We start from the raw sequence: 14,202 nt of genomic DNA, 5'->3' as shown, positions 1-14,202 counted from the left end.
ACCTCATAAGCTAAACATGACGCATGACAATACGTTGAAGAAAGAATCTAGTCACCATAAGAAACCCTACATATTGAAAGTAAAAAGACATGTCAAAGGCGAAGGTTGTTGTGACCAACAAACATCAATCGGTGTTTAATCTTAAATAATTGGACAACTACGTTTCCCACTGGTGCAGTCGGACGTTCTCGCGGATTCGGTACCTTCGACGATGTTTAAACTAAATCTTCCACGTTATAAACCGCCCACAATAGTCCGTTTGGCTCAAAAGCGGACCGATGAATTGCTTCAGTCGAAAGCTAATAAACATAACATACACAATGAAACGCTGATCATAATCAAAGCATCATACAAACTTTGTGAGGTTTTTGCAGAATGTTTGTCGAGAAGCACGTGCAAAAGTGCGGAGAAAGTTATTTATTCATTAACCTGTGCTGTCTCCATGCTTTCTCGCACACCTGGCTGTCCCTTTCTGTACACTCCTCTCTCGTTCATTTAGTATGTTACGTTTATTAGATTTCGAGCTCGACTGCAAATCGTCGGTCTGCTTTAAAGCCAAACGGACTGTGAGGGTGACTATTAAGGAGGAAACAACCATTGCGATAGTGATAGCCTATTGCATCCGACTGATGCAGTACTTGTTGCAATCGTTAGTTTTCCTCCCCTTGAATTGTCTCAATTGAAGTCATTTCCCAAATCAGTGTATAGTTTGTATAAAATAAAACAAGTTGAAGTAGTTACAGTCTCTTTTAATTACTGACAAGCAACTCGAAACCACGACCAAGGAAACAGTTAAAACATAAACTCAGTGATGCTGCGCCCAAACAAAATTAAAACACAGAACAACAAAATATTTGTCAACGGAAGTCAATTACTAAACTATAGATAGTAATACACTATCGATGCATCGATCGTTTTTCCTTTCTAACATCGATTTATTGCTACAGGAGACTCACCAGTTGCAATCAGTCGATAGTTCGATGCATCGTTACAACACTAAGTATTGTCCACGTAGTGACCGCTCACCAGCGAAGAACCGAAGACTGAAGGACCGGAGACACCCACCTCAGTCACAGTTCCCAGACAACAACCGTGACCAGAACAGAATCTGCGAGAATTGTTCAAAAATGTCTATGGCATCCTTGCAATTATTCCGTTTCCCCAATGGGTAACAGCCTTCCCAAATTTGTTCACTGAACCATGTCATTTTTGGCATTTCAAGTGTACAAGTATTGGGGAGTCTGACTAATGATGGGACTCTCTCCCTCTCCTGATTGTACCCCCCGTCTATGTTTCAGGGTGTGAAGTCGTCACTCGTGGTTGACTAACTACATGTAACAATGGGGCGATTAACAAGGGATTAAATACAGACACTTCTGAACTTTTTTGTATCAGAGCATATAACATTCACACATGATACATGAAACATGATACTACCATTTATACGACCATTTCACTTATAAATGTACACCAGCAATGTACAATAACATTTACACGTGATACACGATACCTTCACACGATAATACCTGAAACCTTACACTCTGTTGCACTTATACACCAACAATGCGCGATACTGTATCTGCATGTTCAGCCGGTGTCATTCTACCTTGCAAAAGATTGTACTTTTCAGCGTTCAGGATATACTTCGAAGGGCATTTAGAAGTGGAAAACGTAAGAAAAGCCAGATTTATGTATGTCAACTTCTTTATTGTGGATATCATGACGTTCCGGAGCGTATGCTGATGAAGGAGCAAGCATCTGGTCACCTGATGAAGGAGCAAGCATCTGGTCACCTGATGAAGGAGCAAGCATCTGGTCACCTGATGAAGGAGCAAACATATGCTCCGAAACGGTGTGTTATCCACAATAAAGAAGTTGACATCCATACATCTGGCTTTCTTATTCAGGATACTGTCGATGTCTTGTCACCACAGTAAACCCCATGTCATAACATGTAGCTAGGAGGCACCGTGAGATTAACCCTCACGAATCTTATTCAAACGTGGCCGGGCTGAGAAATGTAGAGTATATTTTGTTCCAGACGTTTTAAATTTCACTCAGATATGAGAATGAATGAACAAGAGGTAGTTTTTAATACATTTCATTCTTTAATATTCAGGCGGATCGTTTTGGCAACGGAGTTAATAAATTTGGCTTTTTCTCAAATATAAGAATGAATGAGCACAGAAGGAGTATAAAATACATTTCATTCTATAACATCAACCTTTTGGCGGATTATCTTGGCAACGGAGTTAATAAATTTGGTTGTTCTTTCTCTCAAATATGAGAGTAAATGAACAAGAGGAAGCATGAAATACTTTCCATTCTTTTATATTCAGGTGGATTGTCTTGGCAAATGAGTCAATAAGTTTGGCTATTTAGACCAGTTCGATGAAACATTTATATTTTACTTTCATATTTTGTTTACAGTAAGATGTATGTGATATACATAAAACTAACATAACACTCACAACAAACAGCAAAAACTTGAAAAAATATGTCAAATTCTTAACCTCAGTCAGTCTATGAAATATGCCAAAACCCCAGCCAGATATCAGGGCTAGCAAATATGTTACCTTCCCAAAATTGATTTAACCGGTACCAGATCAGACACCAAGAATTTACTCAGGTGTGTGGAACATCTAAAATTTGCACCAGACTTTGGGGTTGGCTAGCTCGTTTAGGGCGGGCGTAGGGGCCTTATTTCTTGCACCGCCTTCATATCCCCATCATACATCATATTTGTATGATTTAGTAAAGATGCACATTGGTGATAACACCCATGAATCAGACATTTACAATGAGTTGGTGAAGCAGTACAATCAAATGGTTCGTGAAATTCATCTCCCGTACGTCTAGAGTTACATGTAGAACATAAACCAGCACCTTTATCAATCTTCAACCGCTTTAAGGCAAACTGTATTTTCTGATATTTCCTTACTTATTTTCTGGTATCTCATCACGTAATACAGACATATCATAGTCAGGAACATATTCAATTTCAAAACTTTCCTATCCCTTCAGTTCCATTTATCAGTTTAAAACGACCGTATAAAACTTCAAGTGAGATATTTCCGGACTGGTCTGTTGCTTTGGATTTAGTAGCTTCCAGTATAGCTTCCTCGACGATCTCATATTTGCACGGAAACGTGTATTTTATAAGATAATCGACATTCCGTTTCTTACGTTTATTCACAATCTTCTAGTCAACGTTTTGTTGCAAAGAGCGACGTTTCGACGTTGATTCTTACAACGTTATGAATATAAACCTTTAGCTTGATAACGGTGAAACAATCAATATCGAAACGTCAATAAACAAGTACTTGTCATCCATAAAGATGTATGTTTTCATTTTTGACTCACCAACAAGCAGAATGCCGATCAAAACTATATAAGACGTAGGGATTGTAAAGTCATTGTCATACCCGCACGTGGTTATTCAGTACGTCCCGCAGACTCACGTGATGGTTCGAACTGACCTTTTTGACGGAAAGTTCGTATCATAGGTCGGGATGAAAGAGGCAGACATTTCAAAGGCTAAATTCATGTACAACAGAATTTGTAAGAAGATATACGGCGGCCAAGTTCAGTTTCAACCGAACGAATCCCACAAGTTTAGCTGACATGCATCGGTATTTTGGAGAACCGTTCTTGCAGGGTTTTATATGTTTTCCAGTGCTAGATCCATAAATAATAAAGAACGGTACGTATTTACCTTATTCCCATTAGGATTATCCAAGAATTTTCAAAAGTGCAGGTGGGAGGTCGAACCCCATGATAGCCCCGCCAGACAGGCAGACAAACAGACAGACACACCATGCCGTTGGAAACCAAACACGACGACACCTATATGGATTGTGGCGCTGCTCTCGTTGGATGTGGCGCTGCCCTCGTTGTATTGTGGCGCTGTCCAGAGCAACTAGGTGGTGGGCTATTGAGAAAAAAATATATACATAGGAAGTTGTTCAGATGCTATAGACGCACATGAAACGTACAATTCCATAAAGAGATACTATAATACATAATAGGGATTTTACTGCAAATCCCTCTGAGAGGTTCAAAAATGGATATTTTTTGTCCGTGGAGCAAAGGTTGCTGAACAGAAAACTTTCTTACCAAACAATTTTTGGTAAATATATTATTTTTTATTTTTTAAAAACTAGAACAACGATGTCGATGAGCATAAATGGTGACGCCGTTAATGGCGATCCATCGGTTGGTATCCATAGGTTAGAAGTACGTTTTCTTGAGGGTTTTCCCCTATATTCTATGTATGTTATGTCTGAGCGCATTCATCTGATGTTTGAATATTTTTGTTTTGTTTTTCTTTCTTGCAGAGAGTTTGTTTTGAGAGGGTGAGTTTGATTTCTCGTTTCACAACATACATTTTTATTTCTTTGACTTTTTCGTCGTTATCGGTCTCTAAAATCGAATCCATTTTAGGCCTTAGGTCGGGATATTCTGCGATGGGTGTCCCAGCACACTCACCTTTCATTTTTCCAAGCACCTTTTATTGGACATATCGGGTCATTTCACCCCAGAAACGTTCACCCAAAGTCGTTTCACTCGGGTTGTTTCACCCCATACAGTTTCATCCCATTTATCGAGTTTTGTGCCATCGAATGACTAAAATGAAAAAGCAGTACACTGTGGAACATGAATGTGAACGTGTCGGTTCGACGGATGAAGGCTGAATGGATCATATCGGGGGAAGAATTTATGCCGATTTAGAGAGAAAACGAAATTTATTGGAACCCTGAGATTATGCAAGTTGAAATGAACTTCGAGGGCGTGCCCAATCAACTCTTTAGTCAGTGTCTGAGGGCCTGCAAACCATGGTACAAAATCGAAAAGATCCCGCAATCTAGCGCCCATCGGAAATCAACGCGGTGATCACAGATCTGGGCCTAGATTTACGAAGCTGTCTTAGCGCTAAGATAGTCGTAAGTCCCATATATTAACATTAAACTACGACAATCTTAGAACTAAGAGAACTTCGAAAATCCAGGCCCTGGTCTCTAGGACGTGACGCTTGGGGATTATTTGACAGGCAAATACAAGCTGTCGTTGGACATGCAATCCATGGGAGGACAACCAACCTCCCTCCATCACGAGTGTTGACAAACGAGGAAGACTCACATCCTTCGTTTTAGGTGGTAAGGAAAAACATTACTTGGGCGAAAATATTGCCACCGATAAGATTCATAAAATGATAGATGGAGAAATCGATGAAACTGTACATGAGAAACAAAACCAGTCTCGGTGACTAATTAACGAAAACCACAGGCCATGAAGCATCTCTAGGCTGGCATAGATTTGTACTTTCTCCCCATTCCACCAGAACGTGGATTGTGCAAAGCTCTCAACGCGGATCTCTATTGAGTGGGCATGCACTCAGTAGTATATGTTGCGAACTCCAACATCATCACGGCAAAACATATACAAGACGACGGATGAGAACCTCAAAAATGAACCCGACACCACCATTACACCTGCAGAAGCCCTAAAGTATTGAATGATACTGTCACGAAAAAAATAAGAAAAACAAAAAAGGATTTTTTAAGGATGTATGATCTGCATGTTGGGTTTTAAGGCTGTATGCTCTGCACGTTGTGTTTTAAGGTTGTATGCTCTGAAAAAAAAAATGTTCGCCAGTGGCTTGGCTTTAGGCTATGTACGGCTGACAACAACGAACACATTTTGTCAACAACGATGCTCCAAGGAGCAAAAAATGTCCATTTTATATCAAACCGGCTAGGTAGCTATAACGCCATAGTCTAGTGGGTAAAGTGTTCGCTCGTCACGCCGAATACCCTTTTTCGATTCCACACACGGGTACTATGTGTGAAGCCCATTTCTGCTGTCCCCCGCCGTGATATTGCTGGAATATTGCTAAAGGCGGGTAAAATCACAACCATCCACTCTTATAATGTGAAAAACTAAGTGATTAGATACATAATGATTTCATTCTTGTGCTTTTCTTGAGTAAAACTGTAAAACTATACTCACTCACACACTGCTGAAGGGTGTGTCATTCGGAACAGGAACAACAGTAACACATATTAAATGCAGTTCGGGACACACAAAAAACTTGCAAGTGGAAGTTTTGCCAAAACATTATTCATTTATGCACACACATATCACTTACCGGTCTACTGCTGACGACATTCAAAATGACGTCGTCGTTTTATGCTGGACGTGACGTCATCGTCTGTAGCGTTTGATGTCGCCATGCCGTCACAGTTCACAGAAAAGGAGCTGGTGAAGCCATAGTTAACTCTTCCAATATTTCCCGTTGTCTCATCCACCTGTATCGGGATAGATCTGGCATCCTGTTCAGCTGGTTGGGAGCCGCTAGCGTCAAGTCTGTCCCTGGTGTTTGTTGAAGTCTTGTATTTCTTTTCAGAGAGCGTGCTTCCATCGCCAGAGGACACAAATCTCGGTGCAAGACGGCGACAAAAGATTCGGGAGGCCACTCGACGGTAGGATTTGAAGGCCAACAGAAACAGGGGGAGCTTGAAGACAATGTACACATAGTTCAGGAAAGCCAGGCTGGTTCCGGTTATAAAGAGAAGAATGTTGCTTTCAAAGTAGGTGCCAAAGTAAGGAAACGCGAACAGTGGGACAAATGTTACTATGTACGTGATACATACGATAAGAATGCCCTTTGCCTGACGGACATAACGTTTGGTAGCGGAGGCTAATGCGATGGAAGAGTTCTCTTCCTTGTGTAAATATAGGCATATACGTGTTAAGGCGGTGATGATCATTGCAAGAGGAACAATGACAACGACTAACAGGAGAATACATGCAAACCAGATATTCTGTCCTCTAAGGTTCAGAAGAATTATGATAGAATCGCGTTCCTGAATGAAAAAGTCGTTTGCTGCAAATGTCATCGTCCAGGACCCAGTGGCCAAGAGCCAGGATAGTACAATAAAAGCTCTGGTTGTCTTTCCTTCCTGGTAGACTTTGTAGAAAATGGGATTGCAGATGGCAATATGAAGGGCAAAGAGTGTCATGGCCAGTGACAGTCCAGACTCACAATACAGGATGCCCGTGATAACCCTCTGGACAATGATGGCCGTCCGCAGGATATCTCTGTGTGGGTTGGAGTACAAGACCCCATACAACGTAAGCCAGGACAGTCCAATTCCTGCGTCAGCCACGGCCTGGTTCAAGAGGAGGCGCCCCGAAGCTTCCATCTTTGTCGAAGCCTTGTAGATCAGCACCATCAGGACAGCGTTACCAAGTAGGTTCAAAATATCAAAGCAGGTGAAAGTGATTTCTGTTATCTGCAGAATTCTGTCAAACAAATGATCAGTTTGGTTAGCGTGTTGGGCGTCGTCGCATCCAGACGACATGTTGGTAGCGTTGCACCCGATGGTTGTTTCTTGAGGAGGTAAAATGTCAGAGGCATTAAAGCTCATGGTTGATATGTTGTCCATGTCGGCTGTCACGTCCACAATAAAGTGGCATCGCCAAACTCCTGTACAAAGTAGCAGTTAGGTGGAACTGACGAATGGCAGGCCAGGCTTACTGGTGATCAATAACTGGCAAAAGAAATCTTCGAGGCGCCCTCGAAGTAAGCGAACGAGATATGTTAATGCATTCACATCCAATAGAATACAATACGAGGGTTAATCGTGACAGCAGTAGTCCAGCAATGAATATTCAAACATTAAAGATGTTATTGTTAGTCTACCTAGCTGCATACATTGAAGCTTCAATCTTGTAACTGATCACAAATTACGAAAATCATATTGTTTGAGTAATACCATTCACATCCGATAAATGATTTCAAAATTAATCGCACTTTACTGTTCAGAAATTTGAAACACAATACTAGCAATGTGTTAGTCCTGCTTATGCGTACAGTCTCAAGTAAAAGTGAAAAAAATTCATACGAAATCTTCAATAACCCATGCTTGTCGTGAGAGTCGAATAACGGGATCGGTTTTTCTGGCTCGCAGAACTGGCTCACACATGTCATCAGTTCCCAACTGCATAGGTAGATGCTTATGATGTTAATCACTGGATTGCCTGGTCCAGACTCGATTGTTTCGAGACCGACGCCATATAGCTGGAATACTGCTGAGTGCGGCATAAAAGCAAACTCACTCTCTTTGACCGGACATCCCATGTGCTGTTGAAACGCATTTTGTCGATTGAATCATACCAATGATAAAAACAATGCGTTTGTTGTAAGCATTTTAATTATATTTCAACGATTAGGAACATATCATTGTGTCTCAGAAATCACCTCGTGAAAACATGTTCGCGTTGCTTGTGTTTTGTTGTGTTGCGAAAGGTTCACTATAAGAAAAATAATACATTTGTTGGTCATTATGCTGGAAACCATAGCTTTGCAAACATATATGCTCGCCTGAGTGTTGGCATCATTTAGGAAGATGAGTTAAGTGGAATGCAACTGTACACTTTATCTCAGTGCTTACGAAACAATCTGTGCAAAAAAATCAAGACGTTATCCATAAGATTTCTCTTGTATGAGACTGTGTTGCCAGTTACAGTGAGCTAAGGTTCAAGCCAACTCAACTAACGATACAACTAATTTCAGTTCGCTATGAACATAGTACATTACAGTGAGTGAGTGAGGGAGTTTACGCCAACAGATCTGTTACAGCTATTTCCCCTCGGTACTTTACTGGGTTCGTGTTCCAGGTGTTACCACTTGTATTTCCCCTTTAAGTTTTAATGAGCATAATATTATGCATTCCCCTTGATGGTATATTTGGCACATGTAGTATTTCCCCTTGATCTTTTATCGTCAAAATGTTGGATTGGTTGGTTTGCATAATATTGCCGCATATTGTCTGTGAATAATCGAGTCTGGACCAGACAGTCCAGTGATCAACAACATGGCCATCGGTCTACGTAACTGGGAACTGATGACGTGTGTCAACCATGTCAGCGATCCTGACCACCCTACCCGTTAGGCGCCTCGTACGACAAGCATAGGCTACTGATAGGATCTTCACGGGTTTAGATCATTATAAGCACATACAGCGAGTGCCCGGTACTAATGAGAAGTTTGTATTGACGTGTTTGCGATGAGAGGGTTTACTGTACGTTACAGTTGTCTCAACACAGTGTCTTGAAATCAACAAATAAAAGCCACGACAAAACCGTTTCCATAACCACAAGAAACCCCAGCCATAATCAAGCGTCCATGTACGTGTTTATGAATCGCCAAGAAACAAAACAGAATATCAGCAAACGTTCTGTACAAAATTGTGAACGAGCTTGTGACGTTTTAACAATATTCTGGACATGTTACGATGTGTAATTGTACTCGTGATAAACTGTATTTCCTGTCTGTGAAATGCAGCGAGCGAAACGTGCATCCCCGCACTCCCACCTCAGTTCCATCTTTTCCAGTTAACTTCGTGGCTACGTGTCATTAAACATTTTCCAAATGTATTACTGATCAACAATGGGATGCTATCACTATCCAAAGAATGCCCGAGATCACTTAAACTGCGTACTTCTGTTTGATCTGTATCGTGTAATGCCAAGGTTCGTCCACTGTGGGCTACTAAAACAGCCCTCTGTTACATTCAAATTGGTTGCTGAAAACGTGTCATATGTTACGATCGGTTTAATCAGTACAAAGCTTCCCTGCAGGTACGCGTTTTTCTCATTTCAGCATTAAGATCAGTTTAGCCAGGCTTTAGACAGTGAGTAATAGCGTCTAAGAAGACGATGATGTATTAGTCTCGCAGCTTATTCAATGTGTATGTAATTGCAAAGATGAACTGGGAAACTTGTCCTTGGATCTATATATAGGTTATCAGACCTCTTGGAGAGATTATTCATTACTAAATGTCCTTGGGAACTGTTATGTACTGAGTTGAACTTCCCGAATAACCACATAAAACTATCTAGGGGTCCGCACACTTTAATGAACAGGTTCCAGTTGATTACATATGCCCTCCAGCAAAGTCATGACGTCACTATGTGACGCAATCATGTCACGCGCTCACGTGCAGATACGCGCAAGTGCAGTGTTCACGATGGGGTTTCAAAGTAACAGGACAAGTGGGTACTGTAAGTTTCAGAAAAATCACAGGACCATCAGAATACAGTTAAACAAACATTTCAGATTTGACATTTCTTATAACTGGCATTGAAATTATTAACATTATATGATAACAAACATAAGATTTCTAAACAACAAACAAGTGTCACATGCCGCAAATAACAACTCCACACAAAGACACTGTGAAATATTCAGTCATACTCTGGCACTGGCGGGTTGGTGATTTCTATCTGACCACTGGCGAATCTGCCAGATTTGTCAGAGGGTCAGGTGCTATTCGTGAACACTGCAAGTGAAGATCGCACTACATAACAGGAACATCTGCTATTTTCCGCAGGTATGGACACACGGCATGCATGCAGCAGACTGCCCAACGTCTTTAGCGCAGCAGCTGCATGTACGGGGATGTGCGGCAAGCTGTTTTGACCTTTACTTCGGCTTGATTTCATGTGTTGAAATACATCATTAACATCTGGAAGCACGTCCCTTGAAAATCAGTAAATCAGTTGTTCACCACTACAAACTCGTCTGCACATCGATCAACGCTTTGTGAAAAACACAACTAACCAGTCCAGAAAGTGCGCGAGACCTGAAGAGCAAGTATTGTTGTGAAGTCAGTTACGGAACTCCTGATCTCGATTATCTCGAGACCACCGACTGGAATATTTATGAGTGCTGCGTAAAACTACACTCACCCACTCACCAACCAGAAAATAGAGAAACGTCCTCATTATAGGGGAGCGGTGGGCAACATGTCTAAGGCGTATACTCCTAGGCCAAATGTAGAGATATCATGAAAATCAGGTAATATATGATACACCTAGCCTTAACACCCATACTTCATATCTTGACCATGTTGAACACCAGTGCTTGTCACCACACATTAGACAATGTGATCAATTCTCAAGCAGCTTGTTTATGAACATGTGGACACTGTTTCAACAGTGGACTGAACCCAGTTAGTTTTTAGTAACCTGATACCTCCTGTAGCTAGTTCCACATCAATAAGAATTTTTGGCGGGTGGGAGGTGTCATACTAATTACTGAATAACACGTTTACTGCTCCTGAGAGATCCTAAAAGATAGGGACTTTTCTAACATTTGGCCTAGGACTACGTAGTGATCCAACGAACTTGTGGTGCCGGGATCGAGCCCACCTATGATCAGGTGTAAAAAACCTTCGCGTCATCTCTGCAGTGTTGTCACAAACCCTAGTGTACAGTACACAATCCACGAATCTCTTGATACATCACCAGATGGTGGTCACGTGAATACATGCAATAAACACAAGGGTCTTATCTTGCTGACGTGTGACGTTGTCTCCACCTTTGTCTGTTGAATGAAAGACACAAGGGCCCAGTAATCTCACCCCTGTATCGCAGACCTTTCAGATTTCAACTGATAATGATAAGTTGTGTCCGACCATCAGATAGGATTCCTCTCCATTCCACAATGCTTTCACTACCCGACTTTGAACAACGCGCACGTCTGTACACCCGTGCTCTGATGTACGGTTTAGTTTAGGTTGAAATTTACCTGTTTTCCCACGACATATAGAGGCTAGAGAATAATCAACCCTTCTTCAGTTTTCAATATCAGTAGTGCGAACTTCGTAAGTCAAAAGGCTTGCAAAACAGTAAGTTCATTTTGCCAAAATTGCACGTGCCATGAACGGTGCGTGATGTCAAATTCATGCAAAGTTCTTTGCTTCATTTATATACTGAGTCAAAAAAGAATCTTCACAAAATGTAATTTTTAAAAATAATGGATAATTTTTCTCTAATGATACATCTATGTATCCAAAATGGGATCCCTATCTTTCGACTCTAGAAAAACGTTGGCAAAACCCACTCAAACCCTCAAACGTTAGTGCCAAATTAGGTTTTGTACGTGCAGTCGATCACGTGATCTTCGGGTCGAAGTTTTATTCATTTCCACGTGTTTGCATTGGCCTCAAGAATTGAAAAAAAAGTTTTAAACCACAGTTCTAACGGTACTTGAAATGCCACGATTGTCAAATGTGCAACGTGAACGTGTCGTTGGCATGTTGCAAGCGGAAAGATCAGTTACTGACGTCGCAAGAGCAATGAGATGCAGCAGTCGTACTGTGTATGACTTGCGAGATCGTCTACAACAAACTGGCACCACTTCTGATCGCCCAAGGTCGGGTCGTCCACGTGTGACGTCACGAGCAGAAGACCGGCTACACGAACCAGGGCTGAGATGTTTAGAGGTCGACTGTCCTCAAAGACCATTCGAAATCGGTTGCAGGCTGCCAGTCTCCATCCTTGACGTCCATATCGTGGGCCAATATTGACGCCGTTTCATCAACGTCAACGTCTGCTGTGGGCCCAACGTCACCTCCGGTGGACCCCGAGAGACTAGAATCGAGTCGTCTTTAGCGATGAATCCAGGTTTATCCACAGATGTCGCGGACGACAGGCATGGAGTCTGGAGACGACGTCGTGAACGGTATGCTCACTGTTGTGTACAGGAAGTCGACAGCCTCGTGGGCGGAAAGTGCATGGTGTGGGGTGCTTTCAGTGGGAACAGCCGTTCCCGACTTCTGGTCATCCGTGGAAACCTCACAGCTGCTGCTTACCGCGACCAGATGCTCACCCCTGAACTCGTTATATCCATGGCGACTCATGGCACAGGTCTACAGGTACAGCATGATGTTGACGCGAAATTTACTTAAGAACACTGGAATCACCGTCATTGATTGGCCATCGACGTCCCCTGACCTTAATCTAATACAGCATGTTTGGGATACTCTTGGGAGGAGGCTTCATGGTCTTAGAAACCAACCTCAGAATTTGCAGGAACTTGGCGCTGCCTTGCAAGAGCAATGGCGCAGAATCCCAAACCACCTGTTCACAATCATTAGGCAGTCGATGAGGAGACGGTGCTTGGTAGCGGTGAATGCGCGGGGCGGCCACACACAATTTTGAACTGAGATATTTCGATTTTTCATTCTTGGAACTGATTGTGGCACTGTCAGTGTATCGAGTACATCACACAGACCTCAGCAATGAAATAATAAAAATTCAACCATCTCACCACCTCTTATTCTTTTATAGTGCCCGAAGGCAGAATGTGAAGTTTCTTTTTTGACTCAGTATATTTAAGGTTATTTTCATAAAATATCAAACACAAAAAAGAAAGTCATTTACAATCAATTACAATTTGTAAAGTTCATAATTCCAAACAATATTACCACTCTCGTGTTGTTTGTTGTATATTTAGGATGGAATTACCGCTACTTCTTTCGATGTCTTGTTCCCAAGGAGCCTGGGTTCCAATAATTATGCATCTTTCGTTCATTTTTGACCTCACATTGTGAAAATACATACGGCGGGACCACTCCGTATTTGGATATAAACCATCTGTGCTTTATATTAGCGCAACTGTACTTGACGCACGAAGAAACAGCATATATATTTGTCTTTCAATAAATTTTGAAAGTTGGGATAATGTTAATGCATGTATTTTCTATTGACAGTCTTTTGGGATCAACTAAGAACCAGAAATTCCAAAATTCCGTCTTAAGTGAATGTTTCAATCCTTCTCCAAAAAAGCACAAATGTGTTCATTTTGTCCATCCGGACAGTGTTTATAAATTCAAATTACATACAGTTACCTTACATGAATTAAATAAAAGTTGTACCAGAGCCTGAATCGGGCTGTTCAAGCGGAATATGTTCTCTAATTAACACCTATCACATTGCATCAGTCGTTAGAGTTTGTACTAAGGGCAGTGTTATACAATAGGTGTTATCATAAAATGCTGTTGTAGCCCATTAGTCAGTCACCCATCCCTCATAACATGAATGAGTTAACAGATAATTGGTTTTGTTGTCCGAACACCTTTGGACTGAGAAAAAAGGAATTCCTTCTTAATCATACTGTATCTGATTAATTTACAAGAAGAACGTGATAGAATATTTTAATAAGTTACTCAGTTAAAGGTCACATGCAACGTGAAACACAACTTTGCTGATTCCGATACCTTTCGGTATGTACTTACCGAAACAAATCATCAAAAATGTCAATTCAACCTATAAAGTTGAAAAAAACGCGATGAAAGAAAGCCCGCGAAATCGGAGTTCAAACGATTCACTAAATTTCCCCCAACGCTGGGG

At 41.4% G+C, this 14,202-nt stretch overlaps 1 protein-coding gene across 1 annotated transcript; it reads right to left on the bottom strand.

Annotated features, from left to right (window-relative positions):
- Positions 1-6,152: 6,152 nt before the first annotated feature.
- LOC137255559 (uncharacterized) lies at positions 6,153-7,448 on the bottom strand. The gene has a single exon (XM_067792984.1). It carries the CDS (start codon positions 7,446-7,448, stop codon positions 6,153-6,155), a length of 1,296 nt encoding a protein of 431 aa, XP_067649085.1.
- Positions 7,449-14,202: the final 6,754 nt, after the last annotated feature.

This window comes from Haliotis asinina, chromosome 11 (genome assembly GCF_037392515.1).
Source record: "Haliotis asinina isolate JCU_RB_2024 chromosome 11, JCU_Hal_asi_v2, whole genome shotgun sequence".
In the NCBI taxonomy this organism is placed as follows: Eukaryota; Metazoa; Mollusca; class Gastropoda; order Lepetellida; family Haliotidae; genus Haliotis; species Haliotis asinina.
Note: the sequence above shows the minus strand (reverse complement) of the source record. Positions and strands in the feature narration are given on the sequence as shown.

What these genes read in the sequence shown, in the direction of transcription:
- LOC137255559 (XM_067792984.1), bottom strand. Translation starts at nt 7,448, where the DNA reads ATGGACAACATATCAACCATGAGCTTTAATGCCTCTGACATTTTACCT.